The following is a 24,250-nucleotide window of genomic DNA, read 5'->3' as shown; positions in this document are numbered from 1 at the left end:
AGTAATTGAAATGATGAAATTACATAAAAAAAATTGTCATTTTCATGTCTGCATTTGAATAAAATATAGGCTTTTTTGTTTGTTATTAAGGACATGCATGAATATGTTTACGAGCTTGGGCGGTAATACACCACCCAATCTAAAGGAACGCTGCAACCTCAAATTTGGTTTTGACTTATTTACCAGGTTGGTTGTGAGGAATGTTCATCACAAAATGTGCTGGATGCGTCAGGAGCAGCGAAAGTTGTCGCTTGAAGCCGAGAGAATGTCGCTTGTAAGAATCATGAACCGAAGAATCCTCAGGATTCTACTTTTACTCATTAAACGTGGGTTCCCTTGGGCTGTGCGCGACTGGGGAATTTCTCTCTCTCTCTCTCTCTCTCTCTCTCTCTCTCTCTCTCTCTCTCTCACTATAAGACATTTTTAATCTCACCGCAACAACGAGAGACCCAAGATCAGCCGTAGGGGGGAGGAAACGACTTCTCCTGAAATATAAAGTACTTTTCTGTTGAACTTTGGCGTGAACTATGTATCTGGTGGTTTGTCGACTGTAGTTGGTCGTGTCTTGGGAAGAGGTGGACTGAGGGTAAAAGTTTCATCCCAAAAGACTTTTTTAAGAACCGGAAAATAAGCCACCCTGTCATAGGTATGAAAAGAATATATGTATGTATGTATATATATATATATATATATATATATATATATATATATATATATATGTGTGTGTGTATGTGTGGTGTGTGTGTATGTATATATCGTATATATATATATATATATATATATATATATATATAATCTATATAATAGATCATTACTGTATTTTCACCACACTCACGCCTCATGAATATGCAGGAGTCAAATATCCTGGTGATGTGTTTTTTGTCGAAGTCTGCTTTGTCTTTAAAAAAGTTACCCGGCAAGATTCGAGTCGTGATGTGCGCTATCACTTGACCATAATGTGCTCGCTGTACGTTCATTATGTACCTATTATGGACTATCATTCATCTTACTTCAGATTTAACATGCAAGATTTATTGACTGTATTTCCGTAAGCGGTTCTCTCTCTCTCTCTCTCTCTCTCTCTCTCTCTCTCTCTCTCTCTGTAGGTAAGACAATAAAAGTCAAGTTATCAAAGACGAAGAATGTGAAGAAAAAAAGTAACTGTTCCGGATAAGCATTTAGTATGAATCTCATCAGTCTTGTGTAAAGCCGCCGGCAGGGGACTCAGAGTGTGGCTTCTGAGATTGCCCCTAGACGCTTCCATTCGGTAATAATACTCTCAGGAGAAAGTTTCTTGTGTGTGTAGAGAGAGAGAGAGAGAGAGAGAGAGAGAGAGAGAGAGAGAGGTGTGTTGGGGTGTCATATATAACTCGGTTCAAGTCGTGTTATACTCAAACTTAGACGCTTATGGGTATTTTAACTTTAAATCATCAGCGGAAGCTGACAGCTAAGCTTACCAGGTCTTTAATCGCATTCGGCAACACTCAATCGAGGCATGCAAGAACGACAGCTTTCTAATAGAACTTCAGTTTATCAGGATACCTGATAACGACGGCCGAGACTGGCTGCTGAATGTAACGCTGTTTCTCATCCCGGCTTAAATATGTTATCACAGCTTCTGCAGTACTGAACTCTTTTAAGTGTCCCAATCCGGTGCAAGCACCCTGATTTCTCCGCATAGCGTTTTGCTGTAAGTCTTAGTTTTGTAAATTTCCCTTTCGAAGAGCACCCTGTCACTACAAACAATTCCCATAATCATACAGAATATCCTCAGAGTTCTCCCATCTTCTTCTTTCCCACCGGTATCCCTACATTAAGGGGTCGGTTGCCTGATGCGCCTTCTCCACTGCCTTCTATCAAAGGCATCCTCCTCCATTAAACCTCTTCTCTCCTTATTTTCCTTCACTCGCCATCTGATTTTCTGTCTCCTCAAAGTTCTCCCACACTGGATTTAAATCTCTGAATCGTAGCGTTAAAATAGGATTTACTTTTATCTCGCCCACTTAAAAACAAATACGACTAATTCTTATGTTTAATGTTTACTCTCCTTCAAATTGAAGTAAGCTTTCTCATCATTTGTAGGCTTTAAAGTAATCACCTCTGTTTCCTCTTTGATAGCACATATACTATGATTGTTTATAACATTTTAACCTTTCGGTAGAGTAATTTTAACATCGTCTAGACGTCTCACGGTACTTTTTTTTGTCACTACAGTTTTCTCCCTTGTAAAGTATGTTTTTACATCATAAGAAAGTTTCGAAATTCGCGCACTTTCTTCTCTACGTCTTTCTTGCCAGTGCAGATGGTTTGACTACTGTGTGAATATTATTCTTTCTCTTGACATCATTTGCAATTTTATAGTGTTCCTTGTCGATACAGGTAATCCGACACCAGCGCGCAATACTTTTTTTTTTTTTTATTAAATCTTTGTGAGTTAACCTCTTCAGTCGTACCCTGTCAATGCAGATAATTCGTATAATCGCGCAGGATGTCCTTAGAAGACTTCCAAACGAGTCTCGGGCCATGATTTTTTTTCTTTCTCTCTCTACACGAATGGAATTCCTATCAAGGATGCTGAGCATCCGGTCCCGAGGGCACTTGGGATGCTGCTTCTCTCTTGTACGAGAGTGGGGCAAGAAGGACGGGAGATAAAGAAAACTGCTCTAATGTTATAAAACGCAGTTCTTTCTTTAGATTATTGTAATATAAAAAGAGGAAGGGAAACTTGATTAAACAGAAATTTGTCTAGGTTATAATAGGAAAAGGAAGAGAAATATTATCAAGCACGGGTTTTCTTGTATTTTTTTTTTTTTTTTGGGGGGGGGAGCAAGGGAAAGTTATACACAGCTCTTTTTATTTGAGTTCGGGATCAGTGAACAGTAGTGGTGATCCAAGATAATTCCCAGTTAATCAGTCTTGCTCTGTGCAGTTGTGATAGTAAATAAAGGGAAGTGTCAGTAAACACAACTTCTTTGGGTTGCTGTAATAAGGGTGGGGGCCGGTGGAGTTTTGACTGAGAAAAATGTGTCCAGTAACTTGGAAATTGGCTGACGTTTTTTCGGGGAAAATTCAGTGATATTTTTTCTCTGAATGTTTCAGTCAAAGAAAAAAAAATTAATAGATTGATGTTTCATAGACCCTGCTAATCCTCAGAATTTTTCATTAGCAAAGCATTTATCCCCCATAGTTGTTCCTCTAGGTTGTTATGAAGCTGAAGGGACGAGGAATTTTCCGTGATAAAAAACATATAGAATAAGAATGCCCGCAAATTTGGAATTCTGCCAGGGTTTATTTTTAATAGGAAAAGAGATAATGATCACCTTTTTTACATCATAATGTACCAAGAGTAAACTTTCTTTTCTCATCTTTTGATTTTTATGGCCGAACCAGTTCCTCGAAAATCCTTTTCGCCTACTCGGGCACAAAGCGAGATTTATTTTTAATTTCTATATTATATATATAATATATATTATATATATATATATATATAGATATAATATAATATATAATATATATATAATATATATATATTTATATATATAAAAGAGAGAAGAGAATCGAGAGATAGAGAGAGAGAAGAGGAGGAGAGGAAGAGAGAGAATTGGTATTTGAAGTACGCTGATGATAATTTTGTGGGAGTGTTCATCGTGGTTCTTTAAGTTTTTACAATACACAGTGCATTGATTACAGAGCTTAATGCCCCAAATAAAATTCAGTTATGCGATAAGTACAGAAGTTTCCTCTCCTTCTCAGCAGCAGCGTCTGCCAGAGTAATTTCACCTTAATCGGTGTTAGGAATGCGAATGGACCAGCGGGAAATGAGACTAATTCAGATATTGTAAATCATCTGATTTTTTTTATCTCACTCCCTGGAGCGCGAATCAATTTTTCCGTGTCTCATTTTGCATTATTCGTGACTATATTCTCCGATTTTGAGCAAGTTTATTATATTGATTATTATTATTATTATTATTATTATTATTATTGTACTTAGGAAGCTGACCCTCTTTCAAGCATACTTTATTAAAACTAATGGCTACTTCAGCAGCGTTACACTTGTAGAGATTCTTCTCTATTTTCCGGATAGCGGCTTTTCGGTGCTACTTAGACAGGCTAGTAGAGCGCCTATAGAGGTCATGATCTGTATTTGATCATGACCTCTATAGGCGCTCTACTAGCCTGTCTAAGTAGCACCGAAAAAGCCGCTATCCGGAAAATAGAGAAGAATATCTACAAGTGTAACGCTGCTGAAGTAGCCATTAGTTTTAATAAAGTATTATTATTATTATTATTATTATTATTATTATTATTATTATTTTTATTATTGTAATTGTTATTATCTGAATGCAGTCCTTGTTCGCCTCTATTTCAATCTAGGAAATCCCTTTTGAATTATTCCCAGCAAATTGTTTCCAATTTGTGTAACGGAAATTACTTTCCATCAGATATTTCCTTTCTACTCATCAATTCGACCCCAAAAAAAAAAATGTTTTTTCTATTTTTGAAAGAAGAAACGCGAAAGGTAATGAAGCGTTTGCTTTTTGATTAATATAGTATTGACATGAGTAACTGGCGTCACAGAATAATAGAGTAACACATCTTAGCTAAATATTTAGACGAGCGTGCGACACAGTCAAACAAATTTAAATATTCTCAGCGAAACTCGTTTTTCTTCCTTTATTTCTAATAGTTTTTTTGTCGTTTTTTATATCGATTCCAGCTCGACCGGTTTTTGAATTCGTCTCTTGATGGAACGTGACGGGGAGTGAAGTCTTATTGTTACAATAAGTCTTCTGAGTGAACAGGGACGGAAGAATCGCTAAGAAGGAAGTTTGAAAATTCAGTCATTTGTAGGTTCGGGTGACTAGGGATGGTCTAGAAAAGTCATTTGTTCTTTAGTGATGAATTGACCTAACCGAGCTGACTTAGTGATGAATTAACCTAACCGAGCATATTATTAGTTTTATCTATACGCGTCGCCAATCTTGGTTTTTCTTTATATCTATCTATCTATCTATCTATCTATCTATCTATCTATCTATCTATCTATCTTATATTATATATCATTATAATAATATATATAATATATATATATATATTATATATATATATATTATATATATATATATACATACTAGTCCTTGAAAAGTGGGCGGTACATGTAGGTTGAATTGTTTCTCGGTTATACTCAAAAGCTGAGATAAATATCGTGAATCATTACGTCCATTTTGAATTTAATTATTGACCAAATGTACTATTAATAAACTTTATAATTTTTTGTTCTCCTAAAACTTCATTTTCATTGTTTCGTTAATTTGTTAATCGTTAATTTGTTAAAATGAACTCGCCGTGTTAAACAAAGTAACTGAAGGCAAAGTTCCCTTTCACCCTCTCGCATAAAGAGAAAATCTTGGAGTCATTGTCATAGGAAGAACAATTCTTTAAACAGGTGTTGATCCGTAATGTATATAAGGAATTAACAGTTTTCCCTTTTAGCATGTATTGATTAATCTTGATTAACGCTCATCGGCACATATACATACGAGTCTATGGTATATAGGCATAGTAGTCCATGTATATAAGGTTAACTAGAATTTGTATTATTCGAAAAAGAAATTTCGAAGGGACCATCTCCTTCCCTCTTCAGAAATGTTTGTTTAAATTTTTTTGACAAGCTATCTGTGCTTGTTACGACACTTCATTCTTTACAATGAAATACGTCATTTTTTACAATGAAATACGCCATTCTTTATAATGAAATACGTCATTCTTTACAATGAAATACGTCATTCTTTACAATGAAATTCAAAAGTCATTGTGATTTAAATCTTAGTTAGTGTTGAAATAACTTCAAGACGTTATCGTCTACGTTAAGTCAGTGTTTTCAAAATCTATAGGATTTTCCTGTCATATCCCGTTGTCTTCGTTCAAGTCCGTAGATTAACCTATATTAATATTGTCACATGTTATACTTGGCAATTCATAGATACTTGATTTATTAGGAACTGATTTTTCACCTCTAACAATTAATATACTTTTCTATAGTAAACTGTTTTACAAATCCTTAGGTAAGTTTCCAGAAAGACGTTGTTTTGGCATTTTTGGGGCATCGTAAGGTATTACCCTCTGTAAGAAAAGATTTATTTTTCCTGCTTTTTTCTTTATAATGCATTTGTCTTGCGTTTTGAATTATTCATTTATAAATTAAAGTTTATAGGCATGGTGTTAAATGAATATGGCTGATTCCCTGTTATGTAAACTCAACGTAATATAAAGGTTCTTAAGAGTGAAATCGAAATATTTTTTTTATAACCTCAATCTCTACAAAGGATAGAAGACTATCCAAGAACAATTAATGCTTTGTTATTACCTACATATTACAACCAAATTATGATTTATGTATAGTTATGCAATATATATGTATATAATAACAATAATCAATATATATAGTATTAATAATACGTATATATAATATTATGGTATCCATTATATATTATATTTTATATTATATATAGAATATATATTATATATGTATAATATATTAATATTTATAATATATATATTATATATACGTATACACACACATATATATAGATTTCCTCTGCTGTTATACGAATCATATTCTTGACGCATAATATCTTGCAGAACATAATTAAACAATCAGAATAAGAAGCTTACGAGATGTTTATAGATTTATACTTCTTTAAATACCCCAGTAATTACTCCTGAAATTCAATCTTCAAATATTCGTGTTTTTATGGAAATTTGCTATAATCTTTGGCGTTTATTTTAAAACAAGCTTCGATAGTGAAGTAACCCGAGAAAAGAGCTAAAGGAATATGCAACTGATACTAAATCACTCAAATTCTTGAAAGGTGAAAATTGTTGCTTATCTTTCTTGGAATTCATTGCTGAGTAGCATAAATCCCATTAATATTCAGTGAGTGAAGAAAGTTTCTCTCTCTCTCTCTCTCTCTCTCTCTCTCTCTCTCTCTCTCTCTCTCTCCGTAACAGTCATTATGCTTCGGTAAACGCTTAGATTATCCACATCATTTCCAGATGTCGTTATGTTAAAGCAACGACATCACCAACTGTTACGTGTGATGTCATTTAACTGCCTTTGTCTCGAGGGGCGTCGTGTTCCTTCATTAAGTCCGCTACGTATCCTAACTTTTAATAGCTCGTCCCACTCACTCGCTTTTCATCGAGATGTCTTTCGCCTCGATATTGTTTCATGCGTTATGCTTAGTTCTCATTTCGGTTTCGTCGGTTCAAAGTATTTTTTTTTTCTTTATAAATAGACTATGAAGCATAGAACAGTCTAACAACATAAATTCATGTTATTTTTCCTTATTAAATTTTTGCGTTTACTCCAACCTCCGCCCATAATGGCTTTCTTCTGTATCGTCTCTGACAAATGATGTTTGCAATTCTAAATTTATTAGAATAAAGACTATATTTATACGCCAAAGAGGCCAATTTGTTGGTCAAAAAGTCCTATATGTGAATGAAGTATCTGATTTACTCTCTCTCTCTCTCTCTCTCTCTCTCTCTCTCTGTTCAGTGCGTATCATAATCTCTCATTTATGTCGGAACTTTCCTTTCTTGTCTTCTCTAAGCTTGACAAAAGGTTTCAAGTAGTCCTATTCTCGCGTTATCTCTCCCTCCCATTTGCTCGGATATTTTAGACATTATTTCCACATCAATTTTGGTGGGATTCATTAAGTGTCCATTGATATTCATAACACAAACATAACCCGTTTTGGGTAGATGGGTAAGGGTCCAGGAGATTCTTGGAATACAAAAAAGAAAGAAAATACAACGATGAGCCAAAACAGAGCAGTACTTATTGAAATTCCTCTTATTTAAAATGGCAATGTTTATGGCAATGTTAAGCGCATTGGTAGACAAATGTAACTCGGAAAACATATTGTTCAGATACTTGGTTCATTTGTTCACGGGTAACGTCTTTTCCTATCCCTTATTTCAGCTAATAGACGTTAAACAAAAATAGACAATACAACATACATTAGCAATTAAAAAATATTCAAGATAATTCCGTGAATTATTCCTCTTCCGTCGTCTCTTGTAATGGAGAGGCAGAAAGTAAACTTATGAAGATAAAATGTACTACCTGCTTATCTGGCATTATCATGCCTTAAAACCTTAATAGCTCTGTAGTGGTCGTCAGGAAAACGAGTTGATTATATCTAATTCATTACACCATCGGATTTTTTGTTTACTTTTGACCTTTAAATGACAGTATGTGCTTACCGGAATTTTTGATTACTTACAGGTGTGTTTTGGTAGAGTTTTTCATATCTTGGGTGATCTCTACAAATTGCCTATGTACGATCCTGTTTTCATTTACATTACTGTTGTGTCTTTTCTCTTATTATCGTATTATTACCATATTTATTTAGCCTCCCGATTCCCTGCAAGTATTTTATAATGAGGCAGTTAATTTGTGGCCTTTTCCGCCTGCAAAGTCAGCCAACTCTTAAGTGCATAGTAATCTGCGTCGTTTAACAGAGGTACTTAATAACACTGTTACCGCAGTGTTGCTCACTTGATGTACAAATGTTGAAATATCAGTTTATTATTACGAGTTAAAAACTTCTACCACCGCTATTATTATTTTTAGCATTGAGAAAATTATGATATTCGGTTCATTCACAGGTTTTTCAAGGAATCGAGAAAATTCAAATCCTTAAAAATTACAGAATATCCTTAAGATATAGAAATGTATATTACAATTCGTTGTAAAAGAGATGAGAATATCAGCCTGCAACGTAACTATAAGTAACTGTCAGAGTTGACATGAAACAATCATATTCTTTTAAAAGCGAAAATGAAGGTTTAGGTGATGCTGGGAAAATACTAAAGTATTGCAAGTTCTGCAATCCATTATGTTCGTCTTTCACCGGGCACTGCTATTAAACTGTTCTCTGTAAATCTTTTCACTACAGGTAATCAGAGTTTTTTTAAATATTCTTTTTTTTTTTTTCATCTTCGCACTGCCAGATTTACCACCCATATTGAATCATTTTTTTTAAGATAACACATTCTTAGTCCTCTGGGAGCGTTAGCCAAAACACTTAGTAAAAGACGATAGTCCGCCCAATTGCAGCCGTGTACGGCTAGCCCCAGGCCACGGGTAACTTGCTCGCCTAAGTCATTACTTTCCTTGACAGAAATGGCCACGCTTAGATTTACGACATCCGCAGATCTCTCATTTTTGTCCGCGATTTTATCGTGAGGTCAGATCGTTCTCGGTATCAGCATCATAAGAATAAAAAAGGAGGGGGGGGGGGGGGGGGAGAAGCAAATGGGTGGAATGTGCGTCATTCACCACCTTACGCTATGCTGCAAGTTCAGAGGCATTTTCGAGAGGAAACCGAATTTAACCCAGGAGACGAAAGCTTTCATGAAAAGCGAGGTACTGGATGTCGTAATTGTAATAATGAATTAAAATGAAATTAGTAGAGCAGAATGGGAAACACAAATCAATACTGAAACGACGACTGGAATGCAGTAAAACCTCTCCCGAAAGTCGTCAACCAAAAAAGGAAGGAAGAGGTATTTCGTAATGATATGTATAAAATGGGGCAGTGTGGTCAGAAAAACAAGGAACACTGAAGCATGCCCAGTCTCCGTTAAAGCATACAGCCATGTTTTTATCACGAGAGATATTCCTGTTGTTTGATTAAGCATAATTAACCATATCTCCCAAAGATGGTATCCAGAACGGTTTAGTCAAATCTTGGATGGATAAAGTGAAATTCTGTGAAGTGAATCAGTTGTATTTGACGCCGCTGTGATGGAGGTAGACCATTTTTTAGATGCATGTAGGTGGCGTAAAGGTGGAAACACTCTCTCTCTCTCTCTCGTCTCTCGGAGGGGGAGGTGCCTCTCTTCTGGCGAATGCGAAGGGGGGGAGGGGAAGGGAAAGGCGGAATAAGGGAAAAAAAGGGAGGGGGGTGCTCAAGATCTCGAATAGACATCGAGCACCATCTCGGATGCTGACGTCGGGTCGCACAGTCACATCTGCAATATGTATTGCGAAGATCGGAAGTATATTTAGTGTTCGGAATGGCAACGGGTAGGAGTAAATGCGGGAATATGACCAATGTTCAATCAGTCGCGTTTTCGTGCTGGAAAATCACAACTCTCTCTCTCTCTCTCTCTCTCCTCTGGATTTTCAAATGAGTTTGTTCGATGAGGAGATAAATCACTACAAAGCAAAGCGTTGTGTTAATCAAGTAAGTTTCATGATTAACATCGGCATTGTTAATGTTGCACAGTAACCAGTTTACAGTAATTCATTAGGAAACGACAAGATTAACTTAATATAGCTTAATGCTGCGAGAATGACATGTTGAACTAGGAGCGTACTGTAACTGTTTATCAAATAATTAAATGATTCATTATTCTGAGTTGTCTTTAATATCGTTAATGGCTCGCAAAAGGATTTTACTTCAAAAGGGCGTTGAGATCGCGAATACTACAATGTATCTATCTATATGTTATTCTTACACAAGGCAACATCACTGTTAACGTCATTTAGCTGCAGTAGGCTGATAAATTTCAGGACGAGGAGCAGCCGAAGGATATATTTTACATCTTTAATTTAACTTATCGGCGCTACTGTGGTGCAATTACTGTAGTCCTATGATTTTGGAATTGTACAACTCTTGTCATATCCGTGTCTTCATGCTTAGTATTTCAGCTGGTTTCGAAATTGCCGCCAGAGTAGTGCTGAAACTTTAAAATAAAAGAGTTGAATTATGCTTCGGTTTCCCTCATCTTGAAATTCATCCGTCTAATGAGATTTCCATTCCCAAGTCCACCGGAGTTACGATGACAGTAATCAGCTATAACCTTATATAATGTTTTCTGCACTCAATACGCCAAAGTTTTCTGCGCTTAACAAAACAATGGAATATTCAGTTACATCGGTTAACTCATTGCACGGGTTCGATCGAGGCAAGAAATGCGTCATTCAAGAGTCACCAGCCCTGCTCTCACAGGTCCTTTGTGATTGGAGAGGGGCTTTGTGTGCTGATTATTTGTGATTGTTCAGTGTTTGGGACATATATTATTATTATTATTATTATTATTGAGGTTGGTTATCATTATAGTATTAAACATTTCATTGTAAGGGGCCACAGATTTGTCTCTTTTTCCACCCTCTCCTAAGAATTGTTTCGTAGTGCAACTGCGAGGTTTTCCTCCTGTGACAGACACCCTTCAAACCTTTTTACTCTCGATTTTATCTTCAGCGCTGAAAGACCTCATAGGTCCCAGTGCTTATATTCCTATCCTCAGTCTCTCTTCGAGTGTCCGCACCTCAGTCGGTGTACAAAAACATATATCAAGTGTGTCTCACTTACCCTCGGGGAATAATTCACGTGTCTCATTGCCCTCCAAACAACAAAGAAATGTTCCTTCCTTGCCGCCATACAGCGAGTTAGCGGTTACTACTCACTTACATCAGACTAACTTCCAGTTTAGCGTCTCACTTGATTCCAAACATCAAATGAAGTTTTCTCACTTCCCCCCAATCCTCAGGAGTTAGTGCCGTCACCTTGAACACGGTGCAAATTCGTGGCCTGAGGTTTGGCACGCGTCTGTCTCACTCTCCCTCTCCCTCTGCCTCCCTCTCTCTCCCCAGCCTCTTTCATTTCTTTCGCCCTCTGCCTCTCCCGTCTGCTGCCCGCCCCTGTAATTCGCGACTTCCGGACCCCAGGTGAAGTCCAACTGGATAAATAACGGGAATAATTGCGGGGGTCAAAAGGGGAGTTCGCGGTCTGTTATGATGAATCAGGGGAAGGGTTCAGTGTGTGGTTTCCTTGCCTGTGTTCTGTTGCTGCTGTTCACACAAGCTTCATCTTCCCCATTAACAACTTAATTAGCTACGCTGGGTTATTAAATGCTTCTGCTTTCATAAATGGGACTCTACTTGGGGTTGTAGCCCATAGTTTTCCACTGTATTTTCTAGTTGCTTACGTTTTTTTTTCTCTTAGGAAGGGGAAGTACGTAAGCGGGGTCTTATGTATGTATGTATTTTTATTAGCCAAAAGTACCTTAATTCCTCCTCGATTTCCTCACGTTTTTATGGATAAGTTTAAGAGTGCGAAGATCGAGAGGGTAGGAGGTCTTTTTTTTTTTTTTTTTTTTTTTTTTTTTTTTTGTGAAGGTAGTAGCAGAAACCATGTTTGTGTGTGTAGGAACACTTGTATATTTCATAAGGTTTTGATTTGTCGTTATGCGTATAGATATCTTTAATCTTTGCCAGGTTTTGGGGTGTTCTTCTTTATTATGTATGAGAACTGTAAAGAATAATTTTTTTCCTTTGGTCGCCTCCCTCTACTCTGATCAAGAAACACCGGAGGGGGCCGTAACTATAACAACATCACCTTAATCTAATGAAATAACAAAACTTGACTCTTAAGATAAGATCTCTAGTCGTATTGCAGGAAGATGCTATGCTGGAGCACTGCGGTAAGTGTGGCTTCTTGAAGTGGCTTCAGGAGGGGAAAAAAAATTCGGCATTTCACGGTAGTGGATCATTACAGAGTGTGCATTCAAGTCTTCACCACTTGGATGCACCCTCCCCCGATGAAGGTCATTTTGCCCAGATTTGCCCTCTAGGGCACAGGGCGCGTGCGTTTATGAAGATTACATATTCTATGGCCTGCATGTTTGTAGAGATATTAAAAGTTATGAGCGGAAATACACCTCTCGTGCATGTAACGCAAATCTTCATATATCAGTATTTCCAAAAAGATTTCGACTGATGTGGCTTGAAAATCCGGTTTTGAAATAAAATGGATTTTGTTCACTCATAGAACTAGATGATGTTTGGAAAGATCTAAGTACTTATATTGGTATAAGATGCAGGACTTACATTTGACTATATATATATATATATATATATATATATATATATATATATATATATATATATATATATATATATATATATATATATATATATATATATATATATATATATATATATATATATATATATATATATATATATATATATATAGGGTGTATACATACATATATATAAAATATTTGTTTTTGTGCACTGAGCTCTGTGACGCAATTCTGCTATAAGAAATTAGGTATTTTTGCATACCTTAATGGACGCCTATTTTGGCCAAACAAATACATTCATTAATGGATAGCCAAATTGGCCAACGTATTTAGATAAATACCATTTTGTTAACAAAAATTAATAGTGACCTATTGATGGTTATCAGTCTTCATAAGATAATGGTAAGAGATAATGACGGATAATTGCCCTTCGCCGAATAAAATGCGCAATTTCTGTTGCCTCTTCAGGGGTATTTGTACGGTCTTGTTTTATGTAAAGTTTCTGTATTCTTTATTTGCTTATAGTTGTGAGCTAAAATACAGTATCTTATTACGATTTTTTTGAAATGAGATGTAAGCTTATTCTCTCTGTCGTTGCCCGACCCCGGTCCGGTGCCCTGGCCCCCCATCCTGTTGTGTTAGCGCCAGATGGCCAAGAAAACCTTGCTACCGAAGCGCTGTATTATTGGGCACGGTAGTCAAGGCTCGTCTAATGAAGAACTGAAGATTACATCTGATCGGCAATTAAGGCAGAGGATACGTAACCTGTTACTCGTAATGAATCGCAGTCCACTTAAGAAGATGTAGATGTTTGCCTTCAGCACGAGAGAAGTGCTTAAAACCGTCCGGGAGAATTGATGACTTCCGGTGCGAGCCGGAGTTAAAGACCCCCCAACCGCCTTTTACTCCAGGGAAGAGAAGGGCGCGAGAGACTCGCTCGGATCTTGGACGTGATGCTAAGGTCGACTTAGAAGTCGGCCGTTATGGGATTTTAACCTCTGCCGCTAACGTTGACAAGTTCGAGTAGAGAAGATATGCTGGCTGACTGCGCTACTGTCTTCGTCGTGAAGAACACGTGCTAGTAATTGCTACCTCTTCCCCCGTGTTATTGTCAAGAATTTATTTGTTAAATTTTTAACCGAATGAAGATAGAATCTGACAGCGTAAATTTGAGATCGCATCCGATTCCTGGACTGCATCGTGCGAATGTCAAGCGCACAACAGAGCGACTTTATTGCTAGTCTGGACAAAACTGGCGCGTGCCAATAATGCTTCTTGTCTACCAGTTTTTACTCTCCGGAGACCGAACCTGAAATTCCACTCGCTTGAATTTTGTATCAGGCGTCGAGACAACACTGTGTGCTCTTTAATCATGAGTTGTGCAGGTGTTTTTTAAGTGCTATTGCTTGAGGTTTCGAATGCATTTCTGACTCGTTATGGTGGCTTCGGGAAATGATCTGTTTTGAGATATTGTGCTTTGTTTTATGGCTTATGAAAGATGTTGTTTATTCTTAAGATCGCTTATAGCTATTCAGTTTCAGTTTCTGTGATATATTTCTATATGATCTTAAAATAGTGTGATTTATTTCCTCATAAACTTTAGGAATTGTAATGTAAGTCCGTTTTAAATTCAGGTCTTGAGAAAGACATTTAACTCTGAGAGCATAGCATTGCAGGTTTTCCACTATTGCTCTGATAACTTGGAGGCCGTTTCTGCCATTGGGTACTTGATGACACATCATGGTATTCAAAAGTTGTCCTTGTATAAATCGAATGCAACAGGACATTTTTTTTTATATCAATTATAGTTTTTTTTTTATATCAAATATAGTGGTCTTGTTTGTTCCTTTCCACTTCAGCAGTGGGACTGATTCTTAATTCAATCTTTCCTTGTTCTAAGAAGACTGATAGTTCTGATTGCACAGAAGACTGTTCATAGAACTGGCTGTATGCTTTGTGTGAAAAAAAAAAAAACTTGTTACTTAGCCTGGATAGATATTCGGTTGAGTAATTGCACAGTCGCATGATTGTTGATGTTTAGGGATTTAAAAAAAAAAAGACTTTAGCACACATGGAGCAGTTTTATGAGAATTTTAAAATGGTGTTTTAGGAGATAGCCGAATAATGTATGGAAGTTTGTTTCCGGAAGCCAGGCCTTGTAATGGATGCTTGGCCTACTTTTCAGCCGAGAGGCTACAATTACCTGAGTGGAATTGTTTCACTTTCTCTACTAAAGTCTGTAAAATTGTTATTATATCCTGAAGTGGAATTTACTTAAGCACAAAGAATATGATGAACGTAGAAAATAAATCCTGGTGTGGAATGTTTCAATTGAAACATTTTATGATATAATTCAAGTCTTTTAAAGTTAATCCTAATCCACGCTGGAACTTCATTTTTCGGTAAATATTTTTCCTTCGTTTTGACTCAACAATTTTTACCAAATAATGTTTTCTGTAATGTTACCTGAAAGATTTTGAAAGAGACGGAATCCTGTCGTTAGGAAAGAAAGGGTCGATCGTGGACGCCGAAGTAGCCCACAGTTCAATGTGATACGGTTCGTGTGATATAAGGGTTGGCTTAACGTCGTTTAATACATTTCCATATTAGTTTCGGTTCGTGTGACATAGTTGCACATAAATTTCAGTTCATGTGAAGTACTTTTGCACGAACTTCAGTTTGCTTAATATAGTATATACATGAACTATGTTCGCGTGAATGTTTCCACACGACATACAGTTCGCGCGACTATGTTTCCACGTGATCTGTATTCAAATAGCATTCACGGGCACATTTTAGGTAGCAAAAAAGCAATAAATAAGCTCTTAACATTTAATCACCCTCAGTTTAAGACAATTGCTAATAACGTGTTTAAAAGATGCTCGTCAGATAATTTACAAAATGGCGTCTTTATGGTCTATAATGGACGTCTCAGGAGAAAGTGTCACCTGAGAGTTTTAGGTCTTGCAACCTGCGAGAAGAGGTCGCTGAGTAGCATTTCTTCACACAGGTGTGTTTTTCTTCTTCTTCTTCTTCTTCTTATACAGTAAACACAACAGATACAGTACAGGCACCCAGTCAGGTACTTGGAAATGACTTTTACATGTCAGTAAGAGCTCTACGTATTAAAGAAGATTAATATTCTCTGACCTTGGAGTCGGCTTTCTCCTAAAATTTGTCAACCTAATTCAGCTCTGACTTTAAGACAACATAGAAATCTCTACATGTATAGCGTATACATAGGTATAAAGACATCATTTCTTTTCCTTGAAACTCATGAATGAATAAATCATTCACCCGATCAATAATATGGCCTGGTGGAAAAAAAGTAATTAGATACACAATTTACAATGTAATTTTTGTTTCAAATCGTTGCTTTAAAGTTTATAAAAGCTAATGTGTGATATGCACAGGTTATTGTTTTCCTTAGTGGTAATATTAAGTAACCCCCAGGTTGTTCCAGTTAATCGGTAGTAATGCCAATGTGGCATTCAATACTCGATTATATTAACCCTTTGTGCTCTAACTTTGGATTCCAAATTAGATTGTAACGGGATAGATTTTGGCTTCCTGGAATATCCGCTGGTCGTCAGATTTGCCTCCATTCTGCTCTTTGTATTGTGACTAATGTACCCATACTATAAAAAAAAAAAAAACTACAGCAGTATAAAAGAGGGTCGAGACTGATCAGGGCAACTCAGTATTAAATGCTTCGATATGTGACATTGGTGTAAGAGACGCTGCCCCCGGCCTGGCCGACGGCAAGTTTGAACATGAAGTTAAACTTGTTTTACGTAAAGAAAAATATATTGATCCACATTGCATCTCACTATGTAGATGCTATGCTGAAAAAGTCTAGTATGCAACGTAGATTTCACGTTTGATTATGGGTCAAGACCAATACGTTATACACACTACTAGTGTTATGATTAATATTAAAAGTCCATAAAAGAGAAACTCTTCGTCGAACTTTGAATAAGAGTGTAAGCCTTTTCTATCAAACCGAGATTTTTCATAATTAAAATTTCCTTGGTAAGGTTATGAACATGAACTTTGCATATTCGCCTACCAGTAATATTACTACTTATTAGTGGAAGATTTATCTTTAAATGTCTCAATCTTTGTGTGTAAATGTGATAGTGAGCAACTAATGAATTCCATTATTTGACTTGTCATCTTCCAGCCCTGGTCCAGCCACTATCACTACTGGCCCCTAAATTTGTATGCTGAGTAAAGGTACTTAGGTCCGAACTATATTGATTTATATTTAACTGACATTCATTTTTAGAGTTGAAAAAAAAAATACCATCTCCTTTGTCCTATCCGAATCAACCGCTGGTTTTTGAGCCTGAAACAGTTTAATAACACCTCCTTTTTTATAGGTTGACGTTACGCAGAGATCAGCCCAAGTTTTCAGGCTAAATCCGATCAGCCATTTTCCCTTGAAAAGACTATTATATTATGGTGTAGGGTCCCTGAAGTAACCCTTTCTTTTGAAGATAATTAATACATTAGTCGCCATCGGGGTATATGATGCTCTTCTTCTCACTCGTCGTCTTTTATCGTCATCATCATCTTCATCCCCCGTTGTTTATTCTGGGAGGCCGCTGTCGGCTCTCATTAGGTTTATCAAGCGTATCCTTTTTTATTCGTCCGTTATATTTTGTAACTTTTTGAATAATTAGCGTTTCCACGTCATAACTATCTCCGAATGATTGTGGGTGTAATTAGTCTCGTGAGGAAACCTTTTGTTTACTTGGGTAGCATATTAGCATCTCCTTTTACCATAATAACGACTAGCGGCTATCTGAGTAGAACACTGTAAGAATCGCCATAAATTATTGTCTTATAAATACAGAACCCTCATTCTTATTTATTAACACAAATTTGCTGACCTTATTTCCACATTCAACTTTATGCTGAGCTTTTCGTATTATATATGCCGTGCAATGTTTCTTGTTTATTCTTAGCCACGTTTTGCCCCAAATTTGGTGTCAATTTTTTTCTGCCTCATTTAGTGATTTCGTCTTTGTGACAACCGTATTAACAGGAGTGAATTTTTATGATGATTGAAAAATTTGATCGACTATAAAGGATGAGATTTGTTGAAAATATAAAATAGTTTTGATGAGGTGTCAGAGAAATGACATAATGACGAATATTTATTGAGAAATATGTGTGATTTTCCCTGTCATGTGTGAAAGAATTTTAAAAGGGTGCATAAATAGTGCAAGTTTATCGTAAGAGTCATTTGATTTTCCATTTTAATATTTTCTCAAATTTGATGATAAAAGCCGGACATTCCTTTTTCTTTTATTATTACGCTTTAGAAAATATTAAAATGAAAGCTCATATGACTTACGATAAACTTTCACTCAATTTATGCAGATACTGCATAGACACTGCTCTGCCAGGTTATGTAAACATATGAGTCACTCAATTAGCCTCATACATTAATGCAACGAGGCTACATTAAAACTGACATCATGAGAAGCTTTGTTAATGTTGAAATGGTTTATATATATATATATCACTCTGTAATGATTATATTCATAATGTGGACTGAAATCATAATTTTGCATTAGACTTAAGCAGTATTACTTTTTTTGCGAAATTTGCTTTTATTCTTGCAAAGTGTCAGCAGCGCTGAATTGGTATTAAGTGTTTTGTAATAGTTTTTATGAAAAAGAAAGAAAATAAATGAAGCTCGTTAGATTAAATATGTGATAAGTAGGTGGGAAAAATTTACGCAAGATTGCAGTGCCAGGCGATTATAATGGTACTAATAGTAACTATAACATTTACAAATTATTGTTGATTTGAATCGGTCACACTGCATCAATATTTGCTTGGGTTTTTACTACTCTTCATCATCTCATAAGCTTAAGCAATTTCGAATTATACTGAGAATAACAATTGTAACAAAATTATTTGCAATGAAGTCGAAATATTACACTGTAACATTACTCATTGGTCACAATCTTCGTAAAAGAGTATTCTGGAAAACTTAAATTAAAGACGGCAATTAATTAACTGGGCTCACCTGCTTGATGCTTTAGAAACTAACTTCTCCACCTGCATGGTGGCGGTCGGGGGAGAGAAAAGGTGGCGAGGATGATGGTGGTGATGATACCCTGTTGGAGGAGAAAGAGGAGTCGTTACGGTTACGGAAGAATGAGGATGTCTAGTGGTTTATATCTTCACTTGGTCTGTGGGTAAATTCATGTTTAGAGAAACTGGGTCACTCACATACCCAGTTTAGTATTTATTCTGAAATAAGGCGAGGAAAATGGAACACAGCATCCTAAAAATATATTTCTTTTATAATGGAAGTGAAAGGTAACGCAATCGAAAATATTCAGTGTTAGAAGAGATTTATTTCAATCAAAGTCGATGGCATTCTGCCCTTTGGGTATGTATGGAAATACTGTCCATTTAAAATATAAAACAACCGATCTCTATATCCCACTGTTCCTGATACGTGTGGGGCCTTACTATCCTTCAGGGGATGGGACAAATATTGATGTGCTCACTTACACACACACACACACACACACACACACACACACAGACAACACGGATTAGACTGTCATGTTTCTGTTTTTACACGGTCGAGCTTCGGAATTTTCTTCCTCCAACTGCGTTTCCGACTCTTGTGACCTTTCTCTCTGTTAGAAGTAGAAAAAAAAAAAGAGACGTATCGCTTTTTTTTCATGGATAAGATTAACTATCCACTATTCCATTTGCTTTCTCTTGCTTTCTTCGGCTAGGAAAACAAAAGGCACTAGGATGCACCTCCCGTTGGCATTTACTATAGGTAAAAAGTATACTTGGTTGTCCTTAAAAGCCACGGGAAAGTTTTCGAAGTTTTAGCAGAGAGAAGTCGGGTAGTCGCTTATCCTTGTTTATCCCGGTTTCCTCTGCCAAAGTCAAATGATAGCTCAGGTGAAAGACAACGCTTTCAAGCATCGAAACAGAAAGAGAAAGAAATTATATGGGCGCACAATAAGAATGAAGTAATGAAAAAATAAAGGGATTACGTTACGTAAACTCGAAGTGGGAAGTTCAGTTCGAACATTTTCACGCCAGAATTTCTGAAAGTTTCTCTTAACAGACGATCAAAACCAGTGCTTGGAGACATCTTACATTCCTGAGGAGACAGACTCTGGTCTGAGTAACCTGAGACAGATTCATCAATAGGAGAAAATGTTGAATTCATAATGGGGTCATTATTCTTAAAGCCACCAGAACAGTGGATGATTTTATGTCGAGTGATTATAATGTAGCTTAATTTAGTTTTGGTGATAATGGTTACAGTTTCGCTATGATTTAACATAAATAACAAGATAACATAAATACACGAGGAATTGTCTATTCTTATAAAAAGACATGTTTATTTTTTATTTATTTATTTACTTTTATTTTGTAGCAGAAAAGTTGCAGTCCAAACTAATTGAATATTTCGAGGCTTTTTTATTATCGTACAGTAATTAAAGATATTAGTAAATGGCTAATTCGTTGTAATTGTATATTCCTTTTTGAAACCAGACCCGCTTTTACGTACATTTGCTAGAGCTGGAATGGAATCGACACCTTCACTTTCGTAGCCAAACTTATATTCGTTAATTGCTATGTGTTTGTCTTTTGTCTTCCAGCATTAAGAGCTGCTCTAGAGAAAACATGTACAAAGGCCACAAAACATTCGTACTTGAATCTACTTCCACACACCAAAACAGAAGGTGAATCGGAAGCACTCGTAAATTCCTTCGCTCACTGTGTCATTCACCGACGTTTGCGTTTCCTCCTCAGTTACCTTTTTATGGCATCAATCCTGAGTTTTCTATCTAGGCCTTCCTATTCTCCTGTATCTTAACACTCATACTGTCTTATCATACGTCATTCTTTCCTCGTGACTGAACTACCTCGCAACACTGTGATTCATCCTTTCGCTTGTGTACATGTTGCTAATGTAAATGAAAACATTCATATATCGCGCTTGTGAAAATCTGGATAATTTTGATTGATTCCTGAGGAATTGAAGCACATTTACATTAAAAAAAAAACTTATTTTTATACGTAGTCTTTTAGTTTTCTTATATTATAAAATAAATAATTAAGTGCTGATGACAGTCACAATTTTTCTCATCGATTTATAACATTAAAATTTAATCTGTAAAAATAACTATACACTTTTAGGTTCACAACAATTAATTTAAAAAAATTCCTTTTTTTATGTTGATGAGGTCGAGCTGCTTACAGAAAGTTTCACGTTAGACAATAAAGACCAAGACAGCGCCCGTGCGTTCCCCTTTTAAGGTATGACTTGCCCAAGGTTGCTATGGTAATGGGGAGTTTGCTTATGTACCTTACACAAGAATCAGCCATTATTGTGGGAATCGGAAACATATGCTACTGAAATTGATGAAGTCTCCAGTAAGATGGCAACTTTAGTAGCAGAAATCAGCAGCTCATGACGTAGACAACTATTGTTGGAAGAAACGGTATATTTGACTATTTATACGTATATATATATATATATATATATATATATATATATATATATATATATATATATATATATGTAAAATTGTAAGAAGTGAATTACATTTGCTTGACAAAGCCTTCGGCATTACGTAAGTTACAATACACACAAACAGGTCAACAGTATGTTGACGGGGATTGCAACCGATGTTATTGTAGTTGAGATTAAGCTAGCTCATGAAACTTGCGATTTGTTTATATACGAAACATAGCCTCGGTCTTAACATTAGGATAAATAACTTAGCGCCAGCTGGAAACCGTTAAAGTTACAAAATTGTGTACGCAAGGAACTATTGGCGTCTCTACTGAAAACATTTTTGGAAGGAGACGCACAAATGTAAAGGTGGCATCAGTGTTGAACAACTGAAACGCTTAACGGATTCTTGTGCAAATATACATTCTTTGTACAGCCCATCATTATGCTCACTTCAAATACCCATAGTGTGTATGTGGTAACATATAAAATATCTTGTGTACAATTGATTGTCTTTCTGAACGGCTACATATGTATGTATGTAGTGTGATATATATATATATATATATATATATATATATATATATATATATGTGTGTGTGTGTGTGTGTGTGTGTGTGTGTATGTGTGCAGAGAGAGAGAGAGAGAGAGAGAGAGAGAGAGAGAGCAAAAATCAGTGAAAACCTCAGTGTTTGGCGAATATTTTTTAGGAACTACTTACTAGGTGCCCATAGCCCGAAAAAGAACGGAAGAAGACTCAATACTGAAGGCAGTAGGAAGTACAGTACACGTGTAGTGAGGAAACAAAGGTGGGGGGGGGGGGGGGGAACTGTGTGTGATTTGGAGGTATCGGGGGTAGAAGGTCCAGTCACCCCTGGGAGGAACAAAGTATCGACTAATTGGTGAAGTTTGCAACTTTAATGAGAGACTTGGATGAAATAGAAAGGGGGTGGAGGGAGAGGTTGATTTCCCCCTTAGAGTCTTTCCTTCTCGGCTTTTGCCTCAAATTCTCATCACCTCCTCCTCCTCCTCCTCCTCCTCCTATCTTCCTCTTCTCCTCTTACTCGTCTCCCCCTCCCCGTACTCCAAGTTGTTGGCTCCTCTTTTGTTGTCAAGCATAACAATAGTTGTGTGCAATGGCAGGGAGGGGAGGCGGGGTAAGGATGGGAGAAGAAAACCAACTGTTGGAAAAGTTTAAAGTATTTAGAAACATTGGTAAACCCGCGAATAAGTCCTTTCATTTTTTGTTTTCTGATTGAAGGCCTTAGAAAATACTTTTCGTCTTCATCTCCAAGGCCTTGTGGGTGCCCTGTTTTATTTATGCCCTGTAAGGAGGTGGAAACACCTGTTTTTATTTATTTAGTTATTTTTTTTTATTTAATACGAGTTTGTTAAAATTGTGTGCTAGATATTGTGTTACAATATTTATATAGTAGGAATTGAAAGGCGTTTCATAATTATTACCCCGTTTAGGGGAGTACCGTCAGTGTACCTCATGCGGTGCGCTGTAGGCATTACTTAAGGTTCTTTGCTGCGTGCCTTCTGCCCCTAGCTACCACCCCTTCGTTCCTTTTACTGTACCTCCTTTCATATTCTCTTTATTCCAACTTACTTTCCACCTTGTCCTGACAATTGATTCATGTGCAACTGCGAGATTTTACTCCTATTACACATTCCAAACCTTTTACTGCTTCAGCTCTGAATGACCTGATAGGTCCCAGTGCTTGGCCTTTGATCTAAATTATAAATTAGATTGGATTAAATTCAGTTCATAATTTATTCAAGTTCGCCTTATGCTTTTTTTATATGATATATTAGTATTTCAAAATTACTTTCTTGAACACCTACGAAAATACATGAAGTTTAATAAATAATGATTTACGATGATTAAGCTTAATTTTTTTTAAAGAGAAAATTCTCGAGTGTAACTGTGATCGCAGATATTCTCTTGATACTCGCCTATGGAGTAGCAATTCCGTTGAGTGATGTTTAAATGTAAAAATATTCATATATAATTGTGTGTTCACCTAATAAGCATACAGTATGGCAGCCTATAGAAGCATTCACTCTGAAACATAGTATTGCAAGGCATTCGCTGAGAGTCCGTTAGTAAAAAAGCAGGTAGTAATGTTACTAGGAAGCAGCACGTACTTCTTTGACAAACAGGTGTGTGGATGTGTACTATAGAATACAAATATGTTTAAAGTGGCTGAAGGAAAATCACCTTTTGCAACTTAGTGATATGTTTCTCATCGTGTTGGTTATTTGTTTCGAGTGTAAGCTCTTGAAAGAATTGTGGAACTGAAGAACGTTAAATTGAAGGAAGTCGCGAGAAAGGGTGTTCTGAGTGAAAAAGCATGATGTCTTTGTTTGTTTTTTTCGAAGAAATTGTCAATACAACTATTGATCTAGATACCAAAATGCTAATTTTTCAAGCTGCTGTGATACTTATGAACCCTTATCCCGAACGCTGTATAGAATGAATGGGTCAATTATACCTCTTCCATGGCCAGTTTAATTAGTTTAAATCTCCCGTCACTTTAATCTTTTGTCATTTTTGACAGTTTATTTGGGTTGAATAATTATTAAGTATTTGTGTGTGTGTGTGTGTTTTTTTTTTATACATTTTAGGTAATTTGATAACGTTTGACGTGACACATTAGAAATAAAAAAAAGTTTAAATAGCCAACGAAAGAGAGGAGGAGGTAAACCAGGACTGATGATTGCCGAAATACGATAATGGCGTCAATTTCTAGACAATTTTTAGGGTCCGTACTCTCGTAATTCAAGAATCATATGACAAGACCAAACATAGCCCATCTAGTCACTTGCCATGCAGCCAATTTC

At 36.4% G+C, this 24,250-nt stretch overlaps 1 protein-coding gene and 1 long non-coding RNA gene across 5 annotated transcripts in view; one reads left to right on the top strand and one right to left on the bottom strand.

The window, feature by feature from the left end:
- LOC135223874 (uncharacterized) overlaps positions 1–24,250 on the top strand; it is a 194,872-nt gene that overhangs the window by 60,359 nt on the left and 110,263 nt on the right. The window lies entirely within an intron of this gene.
- Positions 1–24,250, bottom strand: part of LOC135223842 (BTB/POZ domain-containing protein Tiwaz-like) — a 221,659-nt gene that overhangs the window by 173,472 nt on the left and 23,937 nt on the right. For all 4 annotated transcript variants that reach the window (XM_064262728.1, XM_064262744.1, XM_064262736.1 and 1 more), the window contains exon 2: positions 18,932–19,022. Coding sequence is in view for 2 of the 4 variants with exons in the window: in XM_064262736.1 (XP_064118806.1) it covers positions 18,932–18,969 (38 nt within the window). In the remaining 2 variants the exon portion in view is untranslated. The remainder of the gene's footprint in view (positions 1–18,931; positions 19,023–24,250) is intronic.

This window comes from Macrobrachium nipponense, chromosome 20 (assembly GCF_015104395.2).
Source record: "Macrobrachium nipponense isolate FS-2020 chromosome 20, ASM1510439v2, whole genome shotgun sequence".
Classification (NCBI taxonomy): Eukaryota; Metazoa; Arthropoda; class Malacostraca; order Decapoda; family Palaemonidae; genus Macrobrachium; species Macrobrachium nipponense.
This window is presented reverse-complemented; position numbering and strand designations above follow the sequence as displayed.